Source organism: Oncorhynchus tshawytscha, unplaced genomic scaffold (assembly GCF_018296145.1).
Source record: "Oncorhynchus tshawytscha isolate Ot180627B unplaced genomic scaffold, Otsh_v2.0 Un_contig_5576_pilon_pilon, whole genome shotgun sequence".
NCBI classification, from domain to species: Eukaryota; Metazoa; Chordata; class Actinopteri; order Salmoniformes; family Salmonidae; genus Oncorhynchus; species Oncorhynchus tshawytscha.
In genome coordinates, this window is record NW_024609138.1 from 67,501 (window position 1) to 95,000 (window position 27,500).

Sequence of the window (27,500 nt, forward strand, 5' to 3'; positions counted from 1 at the left end):
AGAGAAGGACAGACACACATATGTCTGTAAGGACAGAGAAGGACAGACACACATATGTCTGTAAGGACAGAGAAGGACAGACACACATATGTCTGTAAGGACAGAGAAGGACAGACACACATATGTCTGTAAGGACAGAGAAGGACAGACACACATATGTCTGTAAGGACAGAGAAGGACAGAACTGTAGACAGACAGTCTGCTGAACATAGACCAGTTCACATTCATACCAGCTGAGGAAAGACATTTGCATAGCTGCTCACCTGGCAACCAACAGTAAACAGGAGAAAACATGTGGAAATGGTAAGATTAGTCAACAATGTGCTTCTGTGTTTCAATTTATTGTACCATTTTGTATGATTTGGGCTGTTGTACCTCTCCCTGGTAACAGAGCCAATGGGAGTCATGTGTTGAGAGGGATGAGACTGATATCAAAGGAAATTATTCCCAGTCCCCTCACAAGGCCCTGTCTGGAGGTAGGACGTCTATGTCTCTCTGTCTAGAAACACAGTGTATTTAAGTGTTATAGGGCTCTCCCTGGCTCCTGGTGAACAAATAGACAAACAGACTCAGGTTGGGTTGAAGTCGGGGTGGAGGACAGAGAGACATAGACTGACAGAGAGAGAGACTGAGACACAAGAGAGAGAGAGAGAGAGAGATCATCTAACAGTCCTACTGACCAGTGCAGGTCCTGAGGTCTGGCATCAGGGCGTATCCAGAACGACAGCTGCACTCATAGCTCCCCTCTGAGTTGGTACAGAATGTCTCACAACCTCCATTCTGGATCGTACACTCATCAATGTCTGCATGCAGGAGGGAATGAACACACATACATGTTACTACACACACATCATAAGACTGAAACATAACTTGTGACATGCTCATAACTCTTCCTATCCTACACATCAAGCATTTCTGTCATTTAAGTCTGAAGGATTTGGTCGCCATGGCTACAGACACTGGTTCATATGACAGAAAAACAAATAGTACTATATCAACACCCCTTTCCTGTTTGAAGGACGCAGACAAATCACAATACTAGTTGAATAATAGAGAACTAACAGTGTAGTTGTTGGAACAGAGTTATCTTACCGACACAGGCCAGTCTGTCCTCCGTGGATTTATATCCAGTATCACAGGAACACTGGTAACGTCCAATCATATTCACACACTGACCGTTCCGACACAGCTTCTCACTCAGTTCACACTCGTTAATATCTGTGGAACACACACACGTAGGCACACACACACACACACACACACACACACACACACACACACACACACACACACACACACACACACACACACACACACACACACACACACACACACACACACACACACACACACACACACACACACACACACACACACACACACACACACCATTAAACAGGCCATTAAAAACAACCCCACCACTAAACACAGTTGCTCCATCTTGTCTCTACATGTGGAGATGATTGTGAAGCTGTTGGACAACAGATCATCCTCCTCATTTACCCCTAGAGACTTCCCTTTCTAAATCAATAGATCGTCCTCCTCCTTTACCCCTAGAGACTTCCCTTTCTAAATCAATAGATCATCCTCCTCATTTACTCCTAGAGACTTCCCTTTCTAAATCAATAGATCATCCTCCTCATTTACTCCTAGAGACTTCCCTTTCTAAATCAATAGATCATCCTCCTCCTTTACTCCTAGAGACTTCCCTTTCTAAATCAATAGATCCTCCTCCTCATTTACTCCTAGAGACTTCCCTTTCTAAATCAATAGATCATCCTCCTCATTTACTCCTAGAGACTTCCCTTTCTAAATCAATAGATCCTCCTCCTCATTTACTCCTAGAGACTTCCCTTTCTAAATCAATAGATCCTCCTCCTCATTTACTCCTAGAGACTTCCCTTTCTAAATCAATAGATCCTCCTCCTCATTTACTCCTAGAGACTTCCCATTCTAAATCAGCTACAAAACACAACCAGAGGCAAGATGGGTAAGGATGAGTGATCAACTCGCACACACATGCACGTGCACACACACAAACACGCACAAACGCACGCATGCTCGCACACACACACTCCAATCATAGCAAGCCATCAGTCCATTCCAGTGCAGTCATTGAAGAAGCTAGTCTCCAAAGCATGTCTGTATAATGTGAAGTGGTCCAGAAGGTCATAGAACCAGTCCCACTCTACATACCTAGCTATCAGCCATCTATCACCACAATACATCCCATAGATTCATATACACATCCAGCCATGTAGCCCACACACCGAGACACACACACACACTAGGGTTTCATATTTTCCAGAGAATCTACACATTTTTCTTCCTGAGAAAATGTCAAGAAATTACCGGGCATCCCGGTATTCCTGTTCAAAGCGGATGTGCTGTTTAAAATGATATAACCCCAGGGACATTCTGATAGGATTATACCGCTGTCAATGGGAAAATCTGTGTGCTGTTTAAAATGATATAACCCCAGGGACATTCTGATAGGATTATACCGCTGTCAATGGGAAAATCTGTGTGCTGTTTAAAATGATATAACCCCAGGGACATTCTGATAGGATTATACCGCTGTCAATGGGAAAATCTGTGTGCTGTTTAAAATGATATAACCCCAGGGACATTCTGATAGGATTATACCGCTGTCAATGGGAAAATCTGTGTGCTGTTTAAAATGATATAACCCCAGGGACATTCTGATAGGATTATACCGCTGTCAATGGGAAAATCTGTGTGCTGTTTAAAATGATATAACCCCAGGGACATTCTGATAGGATTATACCGCTTCAATGGGAAAATCTGTGTGCTGTTTAAAATGATATAACCCCAGGGACATTCTGATAGGATTATACCGCTGTCAATGGGAAAACCAGGGACATTCTGTCAATGGAAAAATCTGTGTGCTGTTTAAAATGATATAACCCCAGGGACATTCTGATAGGATTATACTGTCAATGGGAAAATCTGTCTGTTTAAAATGATATAACCCCAGGGGATAAAATCTGGGTGTGCTGTTTAAAATGATATAACCCCAGGGACATTCTGATAGGATTATACCGCTGTCAATGGGAAAATCTGTGTGCTGTTTAAAATGATATAACCCCAGGGACATTCTGATAGGATTATACCGCTGTCAATGGGAAAATCTGTGTGCTGTTTAAAATGATATAACCCCAGGGACATTCTGATAGGATTATACCGCTGTCAATGGGAAAATCTGTGTGCTGTTTAAAATGATATAACCCCAGGGACATTCTGATAGGATTATACCGCTGTCAATGGGAAAATCTGTGTGCTGTTTAAAATGATATAACCCCAGGGACATTCTGATAGGATTATACCGCTGTCAATGGGAAAATCTGTGTGCTGTTTAAAATGATATAACCCCAGGGACATTCTGATAGGATTATACCGCTGTCAATGGGAAAATCTGTTTAAAATGATATGCTGTTTAAAATGATATAACCCCAGGGACATTCTGATAGGATTATACCGCTGTCAATGGGAAAATCTGTGTGGGAAAATCTGTTTAAAATGATATAACCCCAGGGACATTCTGATAGGATTATACCGCTGTCAATGGGAAAATCTGTGTGCTGTTTAAAATGATATAACCCCAGGGACATTCTGATAGGATTATACCGCTGTCAATGGGAAAATCTGTGTGCTGTTTAAAATGATATAACCCCAGGGACATTCTGATAGGATTATACCGCTGTCAATGGGAAAATCTGTGTGCTGTTTAAAATGATATAACCCCAGGGACATTCTGATAGGATTATACCGCTGTCAATGGGAAAATCTGTGTGCTGTTTAAAATGATATAACCCCAGGGACATTCTGATAGGATTATACCGCTGTCAATGGGAAAATCTGTGTGCTGTTTAAAATGATATAACCCCAGGGACATTCTGATAGGATTATACCGCTGTCAATGGGAAAATCTGTGTGCTGTTTAAAATGATATAACCCCAGGGACATTCTGATAGGATTATACCGCTGTCAATGGGAAAATCTGCACACAAATAGAACATTTTCTTTTTGTATTTGTTGCCATTAAATCAACTCAAGTTCTCTCAGTCACCACACTATTTCATTGATGTGTCCTAGTTTTAAGGCAGCCGACACTCTTAATAAAAGGCTTTCGGGTTCTTCAGCTGTCCCTGGTTGAAAGGGTTTCACCCGAAACCAAAAGGGTTCTACCTGGAACCAAAAAAGGGTCTCACACTGATGACCTCATCACTCACCGAGACAGGCGGATCCGTCGGGGGCAATCTCGTGTCCGTCGGGACACAAACACTGGAAGCTGCCCTCGTTGTTCACACACTCACCACCGCGACACAGCAGAGGGTTCCGCTCACACTCATCAATGTCTGGGAGGAGAGAACACAGAGTGAGAGAGAGACAAACACACACACACACACACACATAGACAGAAAGAAAGAAAGAAAGAAAGACAAAGAGAGAGCGAGAGTCACATACGTCAGACTATTTATCCATATTTTCTCATCTGTACTCATTACTACTTAGTGGGAATAATAAATATGATTTCACTCAGTCAGGAATGTGTTCAAAGCCAAGCCATGGCTATTACATTCATAAATAGAGAAATAAACCATGGAACATGAAACATTTTCACAGATGTCAGGACATTATGACCAGTAATTGCATATAAAACCGTCTGGATGCTGGAGTGTGTGTGTGTGTAAATCAAGCAGTAAAATACAATTATCCAGAGAATGGTACTGTGGGTTGAGAGTATAGGGAGTGATCTGAGCGTGGTCTAAATGTATGGCTGGTATTCCCATAAAGGCTGTAACAAGCACACAGCACAGGCCTGGGGAGCGAATCACCCTCTCTTCCTTACACACACGCACGCACGCACGCACACACACACACACACACACGCACGCACGCACGCACACACACACACACACACACACACACACACACACACACGCACACACACACACTTACACACACACGCACACACACACACACACACACTTACACACACACGCACGCACGCACACACACACACACACACACACACACACACGGTGCTTGAGTACTGGGTCTGTAACAGGATGTCAGCATGGCAGGACTCCCCTCCCCTGATCCACTTCATAGAGCGTTTTAAGGGCCTGTGGCAGAGTTACTATGGAGAAGGAGTTACTATGGAGATGGAATTACTATGGAGATGGAGTTACTATGGAGATGGAGTTTCCTTATGTGTTATTATGTTATTATAGACTGAATATGTTTTCATCTGTCATGTACTCCACAATACAGTACTGATAGAGGTATAATCTAGTACTGGGATGGGACAGCTGTCCAGATGTGTCCAGATGTGTTCAGCTCTGTCCAGATGTGTCCATGTGTTCAGCTCTGTCCAAATGTGTCCAGATGTGTTCAGCTCTGTCCAGATGTGTCCAGATGTGTTCAGCTCTGTCCAGATGTGTCCAGGTGTGTTCGGTTGTGTTCCGGTGTGTTCAGGTCTGTCCAGGTGTGTCCAGCTGTGTTAAGGTATGTTCAGTTGTGTCCAGGTGTGTGCAGGTGTGTTAAGGTGTGTGCAGGTGTGTCCAGGTGTGTGCAGGTGTGTTAAGGTGTATCCAGGTGTGTGCAGGTGTGTTAAGGTGTGTGCAGGTGTGTTAAGGTGTATCCAGGTGTGTGCAGGTGTATCCAGGTGTGTGCAGGTGTGTTAAGGTGTATCCAGGTGTGTTAATGTGTGTGCAAGTGTGTTAAGGTGTATCCAGGTGTGTCCAGGTGTATGCAGGTGTGTCCAGGTGTGTTAAGGTGTATCCAGGTGTGTTAAGGTGTGTCCAGGTGTGTGCAGGTGTGTGCAAGTGTGTCCAGGTATGTTCAGGTGTGTTTAGGTCCTCTACTCACCCATGCAGTTTTTCATCATCATGAAGCCGCTCTCGTAACCTTCAAAACATTCGCACTGGAAGTCCCCACCTGTGTTCACACACGTGCCCTGACCACACAGGTCTGGAGAGATACGGCATTCGTCGATGTCTGGAAGGAGAAACACCCACACACACATCACAGTTAGTTTCCAAAAACACATTAAGAGACATTGCATTGTGAGTAATGTAGTATTTCTGACGCGCTGTTTTGACATACACTATCTTGTGTGTCTGAAAGTTTTAGACGGAGCTCTAGATGTATGCTCTGTATGAGCTGTAGACTGACCTGTACAGTTCCTCTCATCAGAGTCCAGAGAGAAGCCGTTGTCACAGCGACAACGGAAACTACCGATGGTGTTCCTACACTTCCCATTGGAGCACAAGCTGTGGATCATCTTACACTCGTTTATATCTAAGAAAGAGGGAGGTAAGGAGGGATGGAGGGATAGAGAGAGAGACAGAGAGAAAAATAGAGAGAGAGAAGGACTTATTATATATTTTACTTGCTTCGGCAATGTAAACATATGTTTCCCATCGCAATAAAGCCATTTGAATCGAATTGAGAGAGAGAGAGAGAGAGAGAGAGAGAGAGAGAGAGAGAGGGAGACAGAGAGAGAGAGAGAGAGAGAGAGAGAGAGAGAGACAGAGAGAGAGAGAGAGAGAGAGAGAGAGAGAGAGAGAGAGAGACTTCACAAAGACTTCACAAAATGGGACAAACACCAAATTGAGACTCTGCACGCAGAATTCTGCAAAAATATCCTCCGTGTACAACGTAGAACACCAAATAATGCATGCAGAGCAGAATTAGGCCGATACCCACTAATTATCAAAATCCAGAAAAGAGCTGTTAAATTCTACAACCACCTAAAAGGAAGCGATTCACAAACCTTCCATAACAAAGCCATCACCTACAGAGAGATGAACCTGGAGAAGAGTCCCTAAGACAGAGCTGGTCCTGGGGCTCTGTTACTACAGAGCCCCAGGACAGCAGCACAATTAGACCCAACCAAATCATGAGAAAACAAAAAGATAACTACTTAACACATTGGAAAGAATTAACAAAAAAACAGAGCAAACTAGAATGCTATTTGGCCCTACACAGAGAGTACACAGCGGCAGAATACCTGACCACTGTGACTGACCCAAAATTAAGGAAAGCCCTGACTATGTACAGACTCAGTGAGCATAGCCTTGCTATTGAGAAAGGCCGCCGTAGGCAGACATGGCTCTCAAGAGAAGACAGGCTATGTGCTCACTGCCCACAAAATGAGGTGGAAACTGAGCTGCACTTCCTAACCTCCTGCCCAATGTATGACCATATTAGAGAGACATATTTCCCTCAGATTACACAGATCCACAAAGAATTTGAAAACAAATCCAATTTTGAAAAACTCCCATATCTACTGGGTGAAATTCCACAGTGTGCCATCACAGCAGCAAGAGAGAGAGAGAGAGAGGTAGATTTGTGACCTGTTGCCACGAGAAAAGGGCAACCAGTGAAGAACAAACACCATTGTAAATACAACCCATATTTATGCTTATTTATTTTATCTTGTGTCCTTTAGCCATTTGTACATTGTTAGAACACTGTATATATATATATAATATGACATTTGTAATGTCTTTACTGTTTTGAAACTTCTGTATGTGTAATGTTTACTGTTAATTTTTGTCTACCTCACTTTTGTCTACCTCACTCTACCTCAGAGAGAGAGAGAGAGAGAGAGAGAGAGAGAGATAAGGAGAGAGAGAGAGAGAGAGAGAGAGAGAGAGAGAGAGAGAGAGAGAGAGAGAGAGAGAGAGAGAGAGAGAGAGAGAGAGAGAGAGAGAGAGGGAGACAGAGAGAGAGAGAGAGAGAGAGAGAGAGAGAGAGAGAGAGAGAGAGAGAGAGAGACAGAGAGAGAGAGAGAGAGAGACAGAGAGAGAGAGAGAGAGAGGAGACAGAGAGAGAGAGAGAGAGAGAGAGACAGAGAGAGAGAGAGAGAGAGAGAGAGAGAGAGAGAGAGAGAGAGGAGAGAGAGAGAGAGAGAGAGAGAGAGAGGGAGACAGAGAGAGAGAGAGAGAGAGAGAGAGAGAGAGAGAGAGAGAGGGAGAGAGAGAGGGAGAGAGAGAGAGAGAGAGAGAGAGAGAGAGAGAGAGAGAGAGAGAGAGGGAGAGAGAGAGAGAGAGAGAGAGAGTGAGGGAATAGAACTGAGAGAGAGAGAGAGAGAGAGAGAGAGAGAGAGAGAGAGAGAGAGAGAGAGAGAGAGAGAGAGAGAGAGAGAGAGAGAGAGAGAGAGAGAGAGAGAGAGAGAGAGAGAGAGAGAGAGAGAGAGAGGGAGAGAGAGAGAGAGAGGAGAGAGAGAGGGAGAGAGAGAGAGAGAGAGAGAGAGAGAGAGAGAGAGAGAGAGAGAGAGAGAGAGAGAGAGAGAGAGAGAGAGAGAGAGAGAGAGAGAGAGAGAGAGAGAGAGAGAGAGAGAGAGAGAGGGGTTACAGCAGGTTTTTGAGTTTGTTCACCTGTTATTTTGTTGTCATTTCCCCTAGATTTTGCTCGCCTGAAGTAGAGTATATTGTGATAAATTGCAGGCCACACTACTTGCCTAGAGAGTTTTCAGCTATACTTTTTGTGGATGTCTATTTACCACAACAGACAGATGCTGGCACTAAGACCACACTCAGTCAGCTGTATAAGGAAATAAGCAAACAGGAAACCATTCACCCAGAGGCGGCGCTCCTAGTGGCCGGAGACTTTAATGCAGAGAAACTGAAATCACTTCTACCAAATTTCCATCAACATGTTAAATGTGCAACCAGAGGGAAAACAATTCCAGATCACCTGTACTCCACACACAGAGACACATACAAAGCTCTCCCTTGCCCTCCATTTGGTAAATCCGACCACAACTCTATCCCCCTGATTCCTGCTTACAAGCAAAAATTAAAGCAGGAAGCACCAGTGACTCGGTCTATAAAAAAGTGGTCAGATGAAGCAGATGCTAAACTACACGACTGTTTTGCTATCACAGACTGGAACATGTTCCGGGATTCTTCCGATGGCATTGAGGAGTGCTCCACATCAGTCACTGGCTTTATCAATAAGTGCATCGAGGATGTCGTCCCCAGTGACTGTACGTACATACCCCAACCAGAAGCCATGGATTACAGGCAACCTTCGCTCTACCCTTTCGCACTGAGCTAAAGGGTAGAGCTGCCGCTTTTAAGGTGCGGGACTCTAACCCGGAAGCTTACAAGAAATGCCCTGCGACGAACCATCAAATAGGCAAAGCGTCAATACAGGGCTAAGATTTAATCATACTACACCGGCTCCGACGCTCGTCTTATGTGGCAGGGCTTGCAAACTACTACAGACTACAAAGGGAAGCACAGCCGCGAGCTGCCCAGTGACACGAACCTACCAGACGAGCTAAATCACGTCTATGCTCGCTTCGAGGCAAGCAACACTGAGGCATGCATGAGAGCATCAGCTGTTCCGGACGACTGTGTGATCACGCTCTATCAAGCCAGATGGATTACCAGGACGTGTGCTCTGGGCATGTGCTGACCAACTGGCAGGTGTCTTCACTGACATTTTCAACATGTCCCTGACTGAGTCTGTAATACCAACATGTTCAAGCAGACCACCATAGTCCCTGTGCCCAAGAACACAAAGGCAACATGCCTAAATGACTACAGACCCGTAGCACTCATGTCCGTAGCCAAGTGCTTTGAAAGGCTGGTAATGGCTCACATCAACACCATTATCCCAGAAACCCTAGACCCACTCCAATTTGCATACCGCCCAAACAGATCCACAGATGATGCAATCTCTATTGCACTCCACACTGCCCTTTCCCACCTGGACAAAAGGAACACCTATGTGAGAATGCTATTCATTGACTACAGCTCAGTGTTCAACACTAAAGTACCCTCAAAGCTCATCACTAAGCTAAGAGTCCTGGGACTAAACACCTCCCTCTGCAACTGGATCCTGGACTTCCTGACGGGCCGCCCCCAGGTGGTGAGGGAAGGTAGCAACACATCTGCCACACTGATCCTCAACACTGGAGCTCTCCAAGGGTGCGTGCTCAGTCCCCTCCTGTACTCCCTGTTCACCCACGACTGTATGGCAAGGCACGACTCCAACACCATCATTAAGTTTGCAGATGACACAACAGTGGTAGGCCTGATCACCAACAACGACGAGACAGCCTATAGGGAGGAGGTCAGAGAACTGGCCGGGTGGTGCCAGAATAACAACCTATCCCTCAACGTAACCAAGACTAAGGAGATGATTGTGGACTACAGGAAAAGGAGGACCGAGCACGCCCCCGTTCTCATCAACGAGACTCTAGTGGAGCAGGTTGAGAGCTTCAAGTTCCTTGGTGTCCACATCAACAACAAACTAACATGGTCCAAATACACCAAGACAGTCGTGAAGAGGGCATAACAAAGCCTATTCCCTCTCAGGAAACTAAAAAGATTTGGCATGGGTCCTGAGATCCTCAAAAGGTTCTACAGCTGCAACTGGTTGCATCACTGCCTGGTACGGCAATTGCTCGGCCTCTGACCGCAAGGCACTACAGAGGATAGTGCGTACGGCCCAGTACATCACTGGTGCTAAACTGCCTGCCATCCAGGACCTCTACACCAGGTGGTGTCAGAGGAAGGCCCTAGAAATAGTCAAAGACCCCATCTACCCCAGTCATAGACTGTTCTGTCTACTCAACAGTTTATACCCCCAAGCCATAAGACTCCTGAACAGGTAATCAAAATGGCTACCTGTACTATGTGCATTGTATGCCCCCTTGAGGAAGGACCTGAAGGAATATAGAAGGTAGGGGAAGGGACTAGGTTTGAAATGGAACGTATCCGGCCAACCTTTGAGGAAGGGCCGTCCATTAATGAAGTCTCCTCTGTTTGCGAAGCCGGGTCCCCTGGGACAGAGCTGGCTGTACTCCTGAGAGCCTTTCTCCGGACACTCGTCACATTCCGGGCCCCAGGCCACACCCACCGAGCAGCAGCACGCGTCCACACGGTGACGACCCTGGATAGGGGCTCCACAACGCTCATCCTCGTGGCTCAGATAACACTGCTCTGTACGCAGGTCTGGAGGGGGGAAACATACGATAACAAAACACCATAACGCAAAATCAGTTTTAAAAAATGTAGTACATCCGGAAATGAAAGGCAATGACCCCATTTTGAATCTTATAATTCTTGTGGAGTACACAACAGTGTAATGGACTACAGTACCCATTAGTGTAGTGCTTGTGGACTACAGTACCCACCTATACATGTTCGTCCGGTGGCGTCGACGGTCATCCCAGAGGGACACTGGCAGATGAAGGAACCCACGGTGTTCACACACTTCCCATTGATACACACCCCCGGAAACACCTCACACTCATTAACATCTACAGGTGGAGAGAGAACACACAACCTAGACTCCATTAACAACAACACAACACTAGAAACACAACAGACACACATACTAGAGCCTGTTATCAACAACAGAATAATACAACGTTAAGTCAACTAACAGAACTATTTATTGTCCATGAGAACTATGATAAAATCATTGCGTTGGGTGACTTTAATATTCATGTTGACAAAGAGACTGACTCCAAGGCCATTGCATTTATGAATGTTTTGAGCTCTATATACTTTATCCAACAAGGCAATTAGAAACACCAGGTAAAAAATCTAGGGGTTATTTTAGATTCTGAACTCAATTTCGAATCACACACTGGGAAGGTGACCAAAATAGCTTTATACCACCTGAGGAACATTGACAAGATGCCGTCGTTTCTCTCTCAGGCTGATACAGAGACTCATCCATGCTTTTATTACAAGCAGGCTTGACTACTGTAATGCTCTCCTTTCTGGTCTACCCAAGAAAGCCATTGGTCAACTGCAAAACATACAGAATGCTGCAGCACGGCTACTGACCAAGACCAGACGGAGAACACACATTACACCGGTTTTAAGGTCTCTGCACTGGCTGCCTGTGAGTAATATAATTAATTTTAAGATTCTTCTATTGGTTTATAAATCAATCCACGATTGTACACCCCAATACATGTCAGACATGCTTTTAAGTTATGTACCCAGTAGGTCCCTCAGGTTCTTTGGCAGAGGCCTTTTAACTATCCCAAAGCCTAGGACCAAGAGGCATGGAGAGGCAGCATTTAGTTATTATCCCCCAGCCTCTGGATTAGCCTGCCAGAGAACCTGAGGAGAGCCGAACCTGTAGACATCCTTTTTAAAACACACGTTTTTAGCTTTGCTATTCCTTAGGGTGCTTTTTAGTTTCTATTGTTCTTCTTTAGTTGTTTATCCTCTTAGGTTTGCTGTGTGGGAAATATTTCTGTTTTTATTTTCATAGTTTGTTATTTGTTTTGTCTTGTGAAGAACAGTGTTCCATTCCATGTCTGAAATGTGCTGTGTAAATAAAGTGTCATTTGATACATGCCAACGCAAACAATCAATGCAAAAAACTGCATTATAACCCGTTTTTGAAATCCAACACTGGATTTGAGGGAATATGTGTATTTGCTAAGTGAAAGATGAGTCTTGTCGGAGTCCTTCTCCAGGTGTCATTACCTTCACAAATGGTCCCTCTGACTCTAGCATAACCCTTAGTGCAGAAATGATCTGAAAGAGAAGGAGGAAGAGAGAACAAGCCATATTAAAATACCTCCACATTCTGTGAGACCCTGACCTAAAGGCTTTCATGTGTAATAGATCTGGTCATGACCTGACCGGGAAAAACTCCTGGACCCAGTTATAGGATCATTCACACTTGGTACAGAGGCCTAGCTACAGTACAGGTTGTAATTCTACCTAGCTACAGTACAGGTTGTAATTCTACCTAGCTACAGTACAGGTTGTAATTCTACCAAGCTACAGTACAGGTTGTAATTCTACCTAGCTACAGTACAGGTTCTAATTATCGCCTAGTTACAGTACAGGTTCTAATTCTCACCTAGCTACAGTACAGGTTGTAATTCTACCTAGCTAATTCTCTAATTATCTAGTTACAGTACAGGTTCTAACCCTCACCTAGCTACAGTACAGGTTCTAAGGTTCTAACCCTCACCTAGCTACAGTACAGGTTCTAATTCTCACCTAGCTACAGTACAGGTTCTAATTATCACCTAGCTACATTACAGCTTCTAACCCTCACCTAGCTCCAGTACAGGTTCAGTAAGGTTCTAACCCTCACCTAGCTACAGTACAGGTTCTAACCCTCACCTAGCTACAGTACAGGTTCTAATTCTCACCTAGCTACAGTACAGGTTCTAACCCTCACCTAGCTACAGTACAGGTTCTAACCCTCACCTAGTTACAGTACAGGTTCTAAGGTTCTAACCCTCACCTAGCTACAGTACAGGTTCTAACCCTCACCTAGCTCATTACAGCTTCTAACCCTCACCTAGCTACAGTACAGGTTCTAATTCTCACCTTACAATACAGGTTCTAACCCTCACCTAGCTACAGTACAGGTTCTAATTCTCACCTAGCTACAATACAGGTTCTAACCCTCACCTAGCTCCAGTACAGGTTATAATTCTCACCTAGCTACAGTACAGGTTCTAATTCTCACCTAGTTACAGTACAGGCTCTAATTCTCACCTAGCTACAGTACAGGTTCTAATTCTCACCTAGCTACAGTACAGGTTCTAATTCTCACCTAGTTACAGTACAGGCTCTAACCCTCACCTAGTTGCAGTACAGGTTCTAATTCTCACCTAGTTACAGTACAGGTTCTAATTCTCACCTAGCTACAATACAGGTTCTAACCCTCACCTAGTTACAGTACAGGTTCTAATTCTCAACTAGTGACAGTACAGCTTCTAACCCTCACCTAGTTACAGTACAGGTTATATTTCTCACCTAGTTACAGTACAGGCTCTAATTCTCACCTAGTTACAGTACAGGTTCTAACCCTCACCTAGCTACAGTACAGGTTCTAATTCTCACCTAGTTACAGTACAGGCTCTAATTCTCACCTAGCTACAGTACAGGTTCTAATTCTCACCTAGCTACAGTACAGGTTCTAACCCTCACCTAGCTACAGTACAGGTTCTAATTATCACCTAGCTACAGTACACAGTAGAGGTTCTAATTCTCACCTAGCTACAGTAGGTTCTAACCCTCACAGTACAGGTTCTAATTATCACCTAGCTACAGTACAGGTTCTAATTCTCACCTAGCTACAGTACAGGTTCTAATTCTCACCTAGTTACAGTACAGGTCTCTAACCTCACCTAGCTACAGTACAGGTTCTAATTCTCACCTAGTTACAGTACAGGCTCTAATTCTGACCTAGCTACAGTACAGGTTCATTCTCACCTAGCTACAGTACAGGTTCTAATTCTCACCTAGCTACAGTACAGGTTCTAATTCTCACCTAGTTACAGTACAGGCTCTAATTCTCACCTAGTTACAGTACAGGTTCTAACCCTCATCTAGCTACAGTACAGGTTCTAATTCTCACCTAGCTACAGTACAGGTTCTAATTCTCACCTAGTTACAGTACAGGTTCTAATTCTCACCTAGCTACAGTACAGGTTCTAACCCTCACCTAGTTACAGTACAGGTTCTAATTCTCACCTAGCTACAGTACAGGTTCTAATTCTCACCTAGCTACAGTACAGGTTCTAACCCTCACCTAATTACAGTACAGGTTCTAACCCTCATCTAGTTACAGTACAGGTTCTAATTCTCACCTAGCTACAGTACAGGTTCTAATTTTCACCTAGCTACAGTACAGGTTCTAACCCTCACCTAGCTACAGTACAGGTTCTAATTCTCACCTAGTTACAGTACAGGCTCTAATTCTCACCTAGCTACAGTACAGGTTCTAATTCTCACCTAGCTACAGTACAGGTTCTAACCCTCACCTAGCTACAGTACAGGTTCTAATTATCACCTAGCTACAGTACAGGTTCTAATTCTCACCTAGCTACAGTACAGGTTCTAATTCTCACCTAGTTACAGTACAGGCTCTAATTCTCACCTAGTTACAGTACAGGTTCTAACCCTCACCTAGCTACAGTACAGGTTCTAATTCTCACCTAGTTACAGTACAGGCTCTAATTCTCACCTAGCTACAGTACAGGTTCTAATTCTCACCTAGCTACAGTACAGGTTCTAACCCTCACCTAGCTACAGTACAGGTTCTAATTCTCACCTAGCTACAGTACAGGTTCTAACCCTCACCTAGTTACAGTACTGGTTTTAACCCTCACCTAGCTACAGTACAGGTTCTAATTCTCACCTAGCTACAGTACAGGTTCTAACCCTCACCTAGCTACAGTACAGGTTCTAATTCTCACCTAGCTACAGTACAGGTTCTAACCCTCACCTAGCTACAGTACAGGTTCTAATTCTCACCTAGCTACATACAGGTTCTAACGCTCACCTAGCTACAGTACAGGTTCTAATTCTCACCTAGCTACAGTACAGGTTCTAATTATCACCTAGCTACAGTACAGGTTCTACCCTCACCTAGCTCCAGTACAGGTTATAATTCTCACCTAGCTACAGTACAGGTTCTAATTCTCACCTAGTTACAGTACAGGCTCTAATTATCACCTAGCTACATTACAGCTTCTAACCCTCACCTAGCTACAGTACAGGTTCTAATTCTCACCTAGCTACAGTACAGGTTCTAACCCTCACCTAGCTACAGTACAGGTTCTAACCCTCACCTAGCTACAGTACAGGTTCTAATTCTCACCTAGCTACAGTACAGGTTCTAACCCTCACCTAGCTACAGTACAGGTTCTAACCCTCACCTAGTTACAGTACAGGTTCTAACCCTCACCTAGCTACAGTACAGGTTCTAACCCTCACCTAGCTACAGTACAGGTTCTAACCCTCACCTAGCTACATTACAGCTTCTAACCCTCACCTAGCTACAGTACAGGTTCTAATTCTCACCTAGCTACAATACAGGTTCTAACCCTCACCTAGCTACAGTACAGGTTCTAATTCTCACCTAGCTACAATACAGGTTCTAACCCTCACCTAGCTCCAGTACAGGTTATAATTCTCACCTAGCTACAGTACAGGTTCTAATTCTCACCTAGTTACAGTACAGGCTCTAATTCTCACCTAGCTACAGTACAGGTTCTAATTCTCACCTAGCTACAGTACAGGTTCTAATTCTCACCTAGTTACAGTACAGGCTCTAACCCTCACCTAGTTACAGTACAGGTTCTAATTCTCACCTAGTTACAGTACAGGTTCTAATTCTCACCTAGCTACAATACAGGTTCTAACCCTCACCTAGTTACAGTACAGGTTCTAATTCACAACTAGTGACAGTACAGCTTCTAACCCTCACCTAGTTACAGTACAGGTTATAATTCTCACCTAGTTACAGTACAGGCTCTAATTCTCATCTAGTTACAGTACAGGTTCTAACCCTCACCTAGCTACAGTACAGGTTCTAATTCTCACCTAGTTACAGTACAGGCTCTAATTCTCACCTAGCTACAGTACAGGTTCTAATTCTCACCTAGCTACAGTACAGGTTCTAACCCTCACCTAGCTACAGTACAGGTTCTAATTATCACCTAGCTACAGTACAGGTTCTAATTCTCATCTAGCTACAGTAGAGGTTCTAATTCTCACCTAGCTACAGTACAGGTTCTAACCCTCACCTAGCTACAGTACAGGTTCTAATTATCACCTAGCTACAGTACAGGTTCTAATTCTCACCTAGCTACAGTACAGGTTCTAATTCTCACCTAGTTACAGTACAGGCTCTAATTCTCACCTAGTTACAGTACAGGTTCTAACCCTCATCTAGCTACAGTACAGGTTCTAATTCTCACCTAGTTACAGTACAGGCTCTAATTCTGACCTAGCTACAGTACAGGTTCTAATTCTCACCTAGCTACAGTACAGGTTCTAATTCTCACCTAGCTACAGTACAGGTTCTAATTCTCACCTAGTTACAGTACAGGCTCTAATTCTCACCTAGTTACAGTACAGGTTCTAACCCTCATCTAGCTACAGTACAGGTTCTAATTCTCACCTAGCTACAGTACAGGTTCTAATTCTCACCTAGTTACAGTACAGGTTCTAATTCTCACCTAGCTACAGTACAGGTTCTAACCCTCACCTAGTTACAGTACAGGTTCTAATTCTCACCTAGCTACAGTACAGGTTCTAATTCTCACCTAGCTACAGTACAGGTTCTAACCCTCACCTAATTACAGTACAGGTTCTAACCCTCATCTAGTTACAGTACAGGTTCTAATTCTCACCTAGCTACAGTACAGGTTCTAATTTTCACCTAGCTACAGTACAGGTTCAACCCTCACCTAGCTACAGTACAGGTTCTAATTCTCACCTAGTTACAGTACAGGCTCTAATTCTCACCTAGCTACAGTACAGGTTCTAATTCTCACCTAGCTACAGTACAGGTTCTAACCCTCACCTAGCTACAGTACAGGTTCTAATTATCACCTAGCTACAGTACAGGTTCTAATTCTCACCTAGCTACAGTACAGGTTCTAATTCTCACCTAGTTACAGTACAGGCTCTAATTCTCACCTAGTTACAGTACAGGTTCTAACCCTCACCTAGCTACAGTACAGGTTCTAATTCTCACCTAGTTACAGTACAGGCTCTAATTCTCACCTAGCTACAGTACAGGTTCTAATTCTCACCTAGCTACAGTACAGGTTCTAACCCTCACCTAGCTACAGTACAGGTTCTAATTCTCACCTAGCTACAGTACAGGTTCTAACCCTCACCTAGTTACAGTACTGGTTTTAACCCTCACCTAGCTACAGTACAGGTTCTAATTCTCACCTAGCTACAGTACAGGTTCTAACCCTCACCTAGCTACAGTACAGGTTCTAATTCTCACCTAGCTACAATACAGGTTCTAACCCTCACCTAGCTACAGTACAGGTTCTAATTCTCACCTAGCTACAATACAGGTTCTAACGCTCACCTAGCTACAGTACAGGTTCTAATTCTCACCTAGCTACAGTACAGGTTCTAATTATCACCTAGCTACAGTACAGCTTCTAACCCTCACCTAGCTCCAGTACAGGTTATAATTCTCACCTAGCTACAGTACAGGTTCTAATTCTCACCTAGTTACAGTACAGGCTCTAATTCTCACCTAGCTACAGTACAGGTTCTAATTCTCACCTAGCTACAGTACAGGTTCTAATTCTCACCTAGTTACAGTACAGGTTCTAATTCTCACCTAGCTACAGTACAGGTTCTAACCCTCACCTAGTTACAGTACAGGTTCTAATTCTCACCTAGCTACAGTACAGGTTCTAATTCTCACCTAGCTACAGTACAGGTTCTAACCCTCACCTAATTACAGTACAGGTTCTAACCCTCATCTAGTTACAGTACAGGTTCTAATTCTCACCTAGCTACAGTACAGGTTCTAATTCTCACCTAGCTACAGTACAGGTTCTAACCCTCACCTAGCTACAGTACAGGTTCTAATTCTCACCTAGCTACAGTACAGGTTCTAACCCTCACCTAGTTACAGTACAGGTTCTAATTCTCACCTAGCTACAGTACAGCTAGCTACAGTACAGGTTCTAATTCTCACCTAGCTACAGTACAGGTTAGTTACAGGTTCTAACCCTCACCTAGCTACAGTACATGTTCTAATTCTCACCTAGTTACAGTATAGGTTCTAATTCTCACCTAGCTACAGATGAGGTTGTAATTCTACCTAGCGACAGTACAGGTTGTAATTCTCACCTAGTTACAGTACAGGTTCTAACCCTCACCTAGCTACAGTACAGTTTGTAATTCTACCTAGCTACAGTACAGGTTGTAATTCTACCTAGCTACAATACAGGTTCTAATTCTCTCCTAGCTACAGTACAGGTTCTAATTCTCACCTAGCTACAGTACAGGTTCTAATTCTCACCTAGCTACAGTACAGGTTGTAATTCTCACCTAGCTACAGTACAGGTTGTAATTCTCACCTAGCTACAGTACAGGTTCTAATTCTCACCTAGCTTCAGTACAGGTTCTAATTCTCACCTAGCTATAGTACAGGTTCTAATTCTCACCTAGCTACAGTACAGGTTCTAATTCTCACTTAGCTACAGTACAGGTTCTAATTCTCACCTAGCTACAGTACAGGTTCTAATTCTCAACTAGTTACAGTACAGGTTCTAATTCTCACCTAGCTACAGTACAGGTTCTAATTCTCACTTAGCTACAGTACAGGTTCTAATTCTCACCTAGCTACAGTACAGGTTCTAATTCTCACTTAGCTACAGTACAGGTTCTAATTCTCACCTAGCTTCAGTACAGGTTCTAATTCTCACCTAGCTTCAGTACAGGTTGTAATTCTCACCTGGTTCACACTAGGCACAGGTTCTTCCCCAGGCCTCTCCCCAGAGAAGGGCTACAGGTTAAATAGGTTCTATAAGTTCTAGAGATTATAGATGTTCCATATGGTTCTATATGGTTCTGTAGGTTCCCACTAACCTGGTTCACACTTGGCACAGGGACTTCCCCAGGCCTCTCCCAGTGTGGAGCAGCAGTGGGATTTCAGAGTGGCTCCGTTGATGTTGATCTCACAGCGTCCATTAATCACCTTCAGCCAACATGTGCCTTTACTGGTCTCTACAGGGACAGGGAGAGGGAGGGCAGAGGACTGTACTAATACACATCATAACATTTCATAGCTGCCATTTTAGCCCCTCAGATAGTAGTCCCCTAATCCTCTGGTCAAAAGTAACATCCTCTCACAAACACACACACACACACACAAACAGCAGGGGTTGTTATACTAACGTACCTATACACTGTGTTCCAGAGGCGTCCAGCGTGCTGCCTGCTGAGCAGAGACACACGTAGGACCCCGGGCTGTTCTTACAGTCCCCGTTCACACACGGCTTCGACTCACACTCATCAATGTCTGCAGGAGACAACACATATTCATCAATATCGACAAGAAACACACACACATCTATATGAATTAGAGGAGAAAGTAATCCACAAATCAATATCTACAGGAAGATGTGTTACCACGTCTTTCTTTCAACTCCTGACAAGCTTCTAACACGTCTTCTGTGTGACAGACCGACAGCAGGGCTGGGGTCAACTCCATTTCAATTCCAGACAATTACGGAAGTACCTTGAAATTCCAATTCCAATTCTCTGAACTTTAAATGTGATTAAACCCAACCCTGACAGACAGACGGACAGACAGTAACTGGTCTGGGCCAGTGTATCTCACCTTCACAGACATCCGTCTCAGCGTGGAACAGGAAGCCGGTGGGACAGTGGCAGGTGAAACTACCTGGAGTGTTCCTGCACAGGCCGTTGTCACACAGTAACCTGTTCACTGCACACTCATCTATGTCTGAGAGGAGACAGATACACAGACGGAGGTAATACCACAGAATGATATCTTAGAACTCATTTAATACGATCTCTAGGGTTAATACATTAATCTACAGTATGTCTCAAGAGACACTCAGACAGACAGACAGACAGACAGACAGACAGACAGACAGACAGACAGACAGACAGACAGACAGACAGACAGACAGACAGACAGACAGACAGACAGACAGACAGACAGACAGACAGACAGACAGACAGACAGACAGACAGACAGACAGACAGACAGACAGACAGACAGACAGACAGACAGACAGACAGACAGACAGACAGACAGACAGACAGACAGACAGACAGACAGACAGACAGACAGACAGGGATAGCAACATTAGGATAACCCAGTCATTTTAAGGATACATCATGGGACTTACCAACACAGTGTTTTCCAGTGGTGTCCACCTCAAAGCCCATGTTACAGTTACACTTATAGGTCCTCAGCATGTTCTCACACACACCGTTCTGACAGATGTCTGGGTCCAGAGCACACTCATTGATATCTGGGAGAGATAAACACACAAACACACAGGCACACAAGGTTAATATCTGGGAGAGATATACACACAAACACACAGGCACACAAGGTTAATATCTGGGAGAGATATACACACAAACACACAGGCACACAAGGTTAATATCTGGGAGAGATATACACACAAACACACAGGCACACAAGGTTAATATCTGGGAGAGATATACACACAAACACACAGGCACACAAGGTTAATATCTGGGAGAGATATATACACAAACACACAGGCACACAAGGTTAATATCTGGGAGAGATATACACACAAACACACAGGCACACAAGGTTAATATCTGGGAGAGATATACACACAAACACACAGGCACACAAGGTTAATATCTGGGAGAGATACATACACAAACACACAGGCACACAAGGTTAATATCTGGGAGAGATATACACACAAACACACAGGCACACAAGGTTAATATCTGGGAGAGATATACACACAAACACACAGGCACACAAGGTTAATATCTGGGAGAGATACACACACAAACACACAGGCACACAAGGTTAATATCTGGGAGAGATATATACACAAACACACAGGCACACAAGGTTAATATCTGGGAGAGATATACACACAAACACACAGGCACACAAGGTTAATATCTGGGAGAGAGACATTTCATTGAGACACACCAGGTTCCTTCTGTTTTTGATCGTTACCTCTGCCATCGCTGGTGGTGCCGGGGCCGTTACTACACAGGGCCAGGAACTCAGCTGCAAAACCCACCCCACACACACACACACACCCACACCCACCCACCCACCCACCCACCCACCCACCCACCCACCCACCCACACACACACACACACACACACACACACACACACACACACACACAGGGGTTAGTGAAACTACTAAACGAAATAACAGCGTTTTGTGAAAACATCCCATTTGCCAACATCCAGAGATCTCACAGCAAGTCATTTCATAGCATGTTATTATCCGTTTCCATGCTTTCTCATTTGGTCTGGATATATATGAAATGAACCCTTACTGTGGTGGAACTTTGGCGTCTTTTGATACAGACTTTAACAGGAAGAGCTAATGAGAAATGACTGGTTGTAGTGTTATTATGTGTGGCGAGGTGGAGGAGTGGAGGGGTGGCAGTGTGGAGGAGTGGGGGTGGAGGAGTGGAGGGGTGGCAGTGTGGAGGAGTGGGGGTGGAGGAGTGGAGGGGGTGGCAGGGGTGGGAGTGGGGGTGGAGGGTGGAGGGGGTGGGGGTGGAGGGTGGTGGAGTGGAGGGGGTGGCAGGGTGGAGGAGTGGGGGTGGAGGAGTGGAGGGGGTGGGGTGGCAGTGGGGGTGGAGGAGTGGAGGGGGGGGGTGGAGGAGTGGAGGGGGTGGCAGGGTGGAGGGTGGAGGGTGGAGGGTGGGGGTGGAGGGAGTGGAGGGGGTGGCAGGGTGGAGGAGTGGGGGTGGAGGAGTGGAGGGGTGGGGTGGAGGAGTGGGGTGGAGTGGGGGGTGGCAGGGTGGAGGAGTGGGGGTGGAGGAGTGGAGGGGGTGGCAGGGGGTGGAGGGGGGTGGAGGAGTGGAGGGGGTGGCAGTGTGGAGGAGTGGGGGTGGAGGAGTGGAGGGGGTGGCAGGGTGGAGGAGTGGGGGTGGAGGAGTGGAGGGGGTGGCAGTGTGGAGGAGGGGGGGTGGAGGAGGGGGTGGAGGGGGGTGGCAGGGTGGAGGTGGAGGGGGGGTGGAGGAGGGGGTGGAGGGGTGGGAGGGGGTGGAGGGTGGAGGGGGGTGGAGGAGGAGGGGGGTGGCAGGGTGGGAGTGGGGGTGGAGGAGTGGAGGGGGTGGGGGGTGGAGGAGTGGGGGTGGAGTGGAGGGGGTGGCAGGGTGGAGGAGTGGGGGTGAGGTGTGGAGGGGGTGGCAGTATGGAGGAGTGGGGGTGGAGGAGTGGAGGGGGTGGCAGGGTGGAGGAGTGGGGGGGTGGAGGGGGTGGAGGAGTGGAGGGGGTGGCAGGGTGGAGGAGTGGGGGTGAGGGTGGAGGGGGGGGTGACAGGGTGGAGGGGTGGAGGAGGGGGTGGGTATGGAGGGGGTGGCAGGGTGGAGGAGTGGGGGTGGAGAGGGTGGAGGGGGGTGGGGGTGGAGGAGTGGTGGGGGGTGGCAGGGTGGAGGAGTGGGGGGTGGAGGGTGGGTGGGGGTGGAGGGTGGAGGGTGGGGGGGTGGAGGGTGGAGGAGTGGAGGGTGGAGGGGGGGGGGGGAGTGGAGGGGGTGGCAGGGTGGAGGGTGGGGGGAGGGGGGAGGGGGTGGAGGGTGGAGTGGAGGGGGTGGCAGTATGGAGGAGTGGGGGTGGAGGAGTGGAGGGGGTGGCAGGGTGGAGGAGTGGGGGGGGGTGAAGGAGTGGGGGGGAGGAGTGGGGGTGGCAGGGTGGAGGGGTGGGGGGTGGAGGGGGTGGGGGGGGTGGGGGTGGAGGAGAGGGGGGGGGGGTGGCAGAATGGAGGAGTGGGGGTGGAGGGGGTGGAGGGTGGGGGTGGGGGTGGGGGGGGTGGGGTGGTGGGTGGGGTGGAGGGGGGGGTAGAGGGGGGTGGAGGAGGTTGCAGGTTGGAGGAGTGGGGGTGGAGGAGTGGAGGGGGTGGAGGGTGGGGGTGGAGGAATGGAGGTGGAAGAGTGGGGGTGGAGGAGTGCAGGTGGAGGAGTGGGGGTGGAGGTGGAGGAGTGGAGGTGGAGGGGGGTGGAGGAGTGGAGGTGGAGGAGTGGGGGTGGAGGTGGAGGAGTAGAGGAGTGGTGTTGGAGTCAGACAGTCAGACAGTCAGACAGTCAGAGATTACAGGCCACAGCAGATGAAGACAACATCTCCTGTTTCTGTGTATTGAATCAGATTAAGAGTTGGACGGTTTATAGTCACCAACCATAGAACATCAGGGCATGGTAACACTGTTACTTTGTCATAGCCGGAACAGCCGTGAATATCAATCTCTGTAATCATGACTCAGACAGAGTGAATGTCAAACTGCAGACTCCATCTTGATGCCTCAAGAGTGTGTGTCCCTCATATCGCTCTGTCTGTTGGACATCAGCTGGTCTGCTGGTATTACTAACGTTAGCTGGGATGCCAAAACACATCATCCACTTCACTCAGGACAACAGCATAAGTGGTGGCTATGTAGACCCAGTTGTGTGTGTGTGTGCATGTGTATGTGTGTGTGTGTGTGTGTGTGTGTGTGTGTGTGTGTGTGTGTGTGTGTGTGTGTGTGTGTGTGTGTGTGTGTGTGTGTGTGCATGTGTATGTGTGTGTGTGTGTGCACCTGAGTTTTGGGGTGGGCATGGTTGGCAGGACTCTCCAAAGGCGTACTCCACACTGGCACAGCAGCATTCTGACTTGGTCACGGCTCCGAAGAATGGCTTCACACACTGTCCCCGCTTGTATCCTCCATAACAAGTGCTGCGCATATGTGTGTCTGGAATCAGGATACAGAGAAAACTATGAATCTATCTCTTCTTGTTTCTCTCCCTCCCTCCCTCCCTCCCTCCCTCCCTCCCTCCCTCCCCCTCCCTCCCTCCCTCCCTCCCTCCCTCCCTCCCCCCCTCCCTCCCCTCCCCCCTCCCTCCCATCCCCCTCCCCCTCCCTCCCTCCCTCGCTCCCTCCCATCTCCCTCCCTCCCCCCCCCCTCCCTCCCTCCCTCCCCCCTCCCTCCCTCCCCCCCCCCCTCCCCTCCCCCTCCCTCCCCCCCCCCCCCATAGAGAAAACTCCCCCTCCCTCCCTCCCCTCCCCCCTCCTCCCTCCCCTCCCCCTCCCTCCCACCCCCTCCCCCTCCCTCCCCCTATGAATCTATCTCTTCTTGTTTCTCTCACTCCTTCCCCTCCCCCTCCCTCCCCCCCCCCTCCCTCCCTCCCTCCCTCCCTCCCCCTCCCTCCCCCTCCCTCCCTCCCTCCCTCCCCTCCCTCCCCTCCCTCCCTCCCTCCCGTTCCCTCATTCAGACAAACAACAGTGAAACAAACAGGGTTGTGTATCGAAGGGATTGCAGTATTCCCCTGATCTGATATCATCCAGAACGAATGCAGTCGACCCAAACTGTACACTTCCTGCCTGCCCACTCACATTGTGAAACCAGGAATATGGTCCCAAACCAATACTATGACCACACACTCTTAGAAAAAAAGGGTTCCAAAAGGGAATTTGTGATTGATTAAACCAAATCAATCAATCAATAATAGATTGATCATAGATCAGATTCTAGATTCTAGAGAGGAGACACTCACCGACACAGACGCGGCCATCCAGACCCACGGCCAGACCAGCCATACACTCACACCTGAAGGACCCCTCCGTATTCACACAGTGGCCGTTCATACAGATCCCTGGAGTCTCACACTCATCAATGTCTGGGAGAGAGACAGAGGAGACAGGAGGAGAACAGGGAGACAGGAGGAGAACAGGGGAGACAGGAGGAGAACAGGGGAGACAGGAGGAGAACAGGGGAGACAGGAGGAGAACAGGGAGACAGGAGGAGAACAGAGGAGACAGGAGGAGAACAGGGGAGACAGGAGGAGAACAGGGGAGACAGGAGGAGAACAGGGGAGACAGGAGGAGAACAGGGGAGACAGGAGGAGAACAGGGGAGACAGGAGGAGAACAGAGGAGACAGGAGGGAGAACAGGGGAGACAGGAGGAGAACAGGGGAGACAGGGGAGGAGAACAGGGGAGACAGGAGGAGAACAGAGGAGACAGGAGGAGAACAGAGAACAGGAGACAGGAGGAGAACAGGGGAGACAGGAGGAGAACAGGGAGACAGGAGGAGAACAGGGAGACAGGAGGAGAACAGGGGAGACAGGAGGGAGAGACAGGAGGAGGGAGACAGGAGGAGAACAGGGGAGACAGGAGGGGGAGAACAGGGGAGACAGGAGGAGAACAGGGGAGACAGGAGGAGAACAGGGGAGACAGGAGGGGAGAACAGGGGAGACAGGAGGAGAACAGAACAGAGGGGAGACAGGAGGAGAACAGAGGAGACAGGAGGGAGAACAGGGGAGACAGGAGGAGAACAGGGGAGACAGGAGGAGAACAGACAGGGAGACAGGGGGAGGGAGAACGGGGGAGACAGGAGGAGAACAGGGGAGACAGGAGGGAGAACAGACAGGAGGAGACAGGAGGGGAGAACAGAGGAGACAGGAGGAGAACAGGGGAGACAGGAGGAGAACAGGGGAGACAGGAGGGGAGAACGGAGGAGACAGGAGGGGAGAACAGAGGAGACAGGAGGAGAACAGGGGAGACAGAGGGAGAACAGGGAGACAGGAGGGGAGAACAGAGGAGACAGGAGGAGGGGAGACAGAGGGAGACAGAGGAGACAGGGAGGAGAACAGGGGAGACAGGAGGGGAGAACGGAGGAGACAGGAGGGGAGAACAGAGGAGACAGGAGGAGAACAGGGGAGACAGGAGGGGAGAACGGAGGAGACAGGAGGGGAGAACAGAGGAGACAGGAGGAGAACAGGGGAGACAGGAAGGGAGAACAGGGGGAGACAGGAAGGGAGACAGGTGAAAGGGGGTAGGGGTAGCAGGGGAACAAAGGTTATGATAGGATACAATGGAACACTATGATACGGTTTACCAGACCTACATTAAGGCTATTACTGTCTAAAGATAACTGTCAATGTACACTGAGTTTACCAAACATTAAGAACACCTTCCTAATATTTAGTTGTCAATGTACACTGAGTTTACCACTGAGTTTACCAAACATTAAGAACACCTTCCTAATATTTAGTTGTCAATGTACACTGAGTTTACCAAACATTAAGAACACCTTCCTAATATTTAGTTGTCAATGTACACTGAGTTTACCAAACATTAAGAACACCTTCATAATATTCAGTCCTAATACTCCCTTTTATCTACACTGATTGAAGTGGGTTTAACAGGTGTCATCAGTAAGGGATCATATCTTTCACCTGGATTCACCTGGTCAGTCTATGTCATGGAAAGAGCAGGTGTTCTTAATGTTTTGTAACACTCAGTGTATATTTTCTTTTGAGCATACTTATTCCAGAAGCAGGCCTAACAAAGGTCTGGGAAACCAGCTCAATATCAACTGTCAAGTTATACCCACAAAATATCCTTCTGAATGTCCATGTAACTTCTCTTCTCTAGACTCAATCTGGTCAAAGGAGTCAAGGTTGTTTATTTACTATAATTCTTTCACTTCAAACAACTTCAATTACCACAGATGAACTGGACTTGACATTATTGAACTGGACTTGACATTATTGAACTGGACTTGACATTATTGAACTGGACTTGACATTATTGAACTGTACTTGACATTATTGAACTGGACTTGACATTATTGAACTGTGCTTGACATTATTGAACTGGACTTGACATTATTGAACTGGACTTGACATTATTGAACTGTGCTTGACATTATTGAACTGTGCTTGACATTATTGAACTGTACTTGACATTATTGAACTGGACTTGACATTATTGAACTGTGCTTGACATTATTGAACTGTACTTGACATTATTGAACTGTACTTGACATTATTGAACTGGACTTGACATTAATGAACTGGACTTGACATTAATGAACTGGACTTGACATTATTGAACTGGACTTGACATCATTGAACTGGACTTGACATTGTTGAACTGGACTTGACATTATTGAACTGGACTTGACATTATTGAACTGTACTTGACATTATTGAGTGAAAATATTTGACT

At 46.7% G+C, this 27,500-nt stretch overlaps 1 protein-coding gene across 1 annotated transcript in view; it reads right to left on the reverse strand.

The window, feature by feature from the left end:
* The window catches only part of LOC112240592 (fibrillin-1-like), a gene marked incomplete at its 5' end in the record, with an annotated part of 109,543 nt that overhangs the window by 65,152 nt on the left and 16,891 nt on the right, over positions 1–27,500 (reverse strand). The window contains 15 exon segments of the mRNA XM_042314308.1: positions 681–803; positions 1,093–1,218; positions 4,254–4,379; positions 5,896–6,024; positions 6,202–6,327; positions 10,773–11,000; positions 11,183–11,308; positions 12,498–12,548; positions 19,392–19,529; positions 19,705–19,824; positions 20,146–20,271; positions 20,684–20,809; positions 21,511–21,564; positions 24,089–24,241; positions 25,044–25,166. Of these exon segments, the coding sequence (XP_042170242.1) occupies positions 681–803; positions 1,093–1,218; positions 4,254–4,379; positions 5,896–6,024; positions 6,202–6,327; positions 10,773–11,000; positions 11,183–11,308; positions 12,498–12,548; positions 19,392–19,529; positions 19,705–19,824; positions 20,146–20,271; positions 20,684–20,809; positions 21,511–21,564; positions 24,089–24,241; positions 25,044–25,166 (1,875 nt within the window).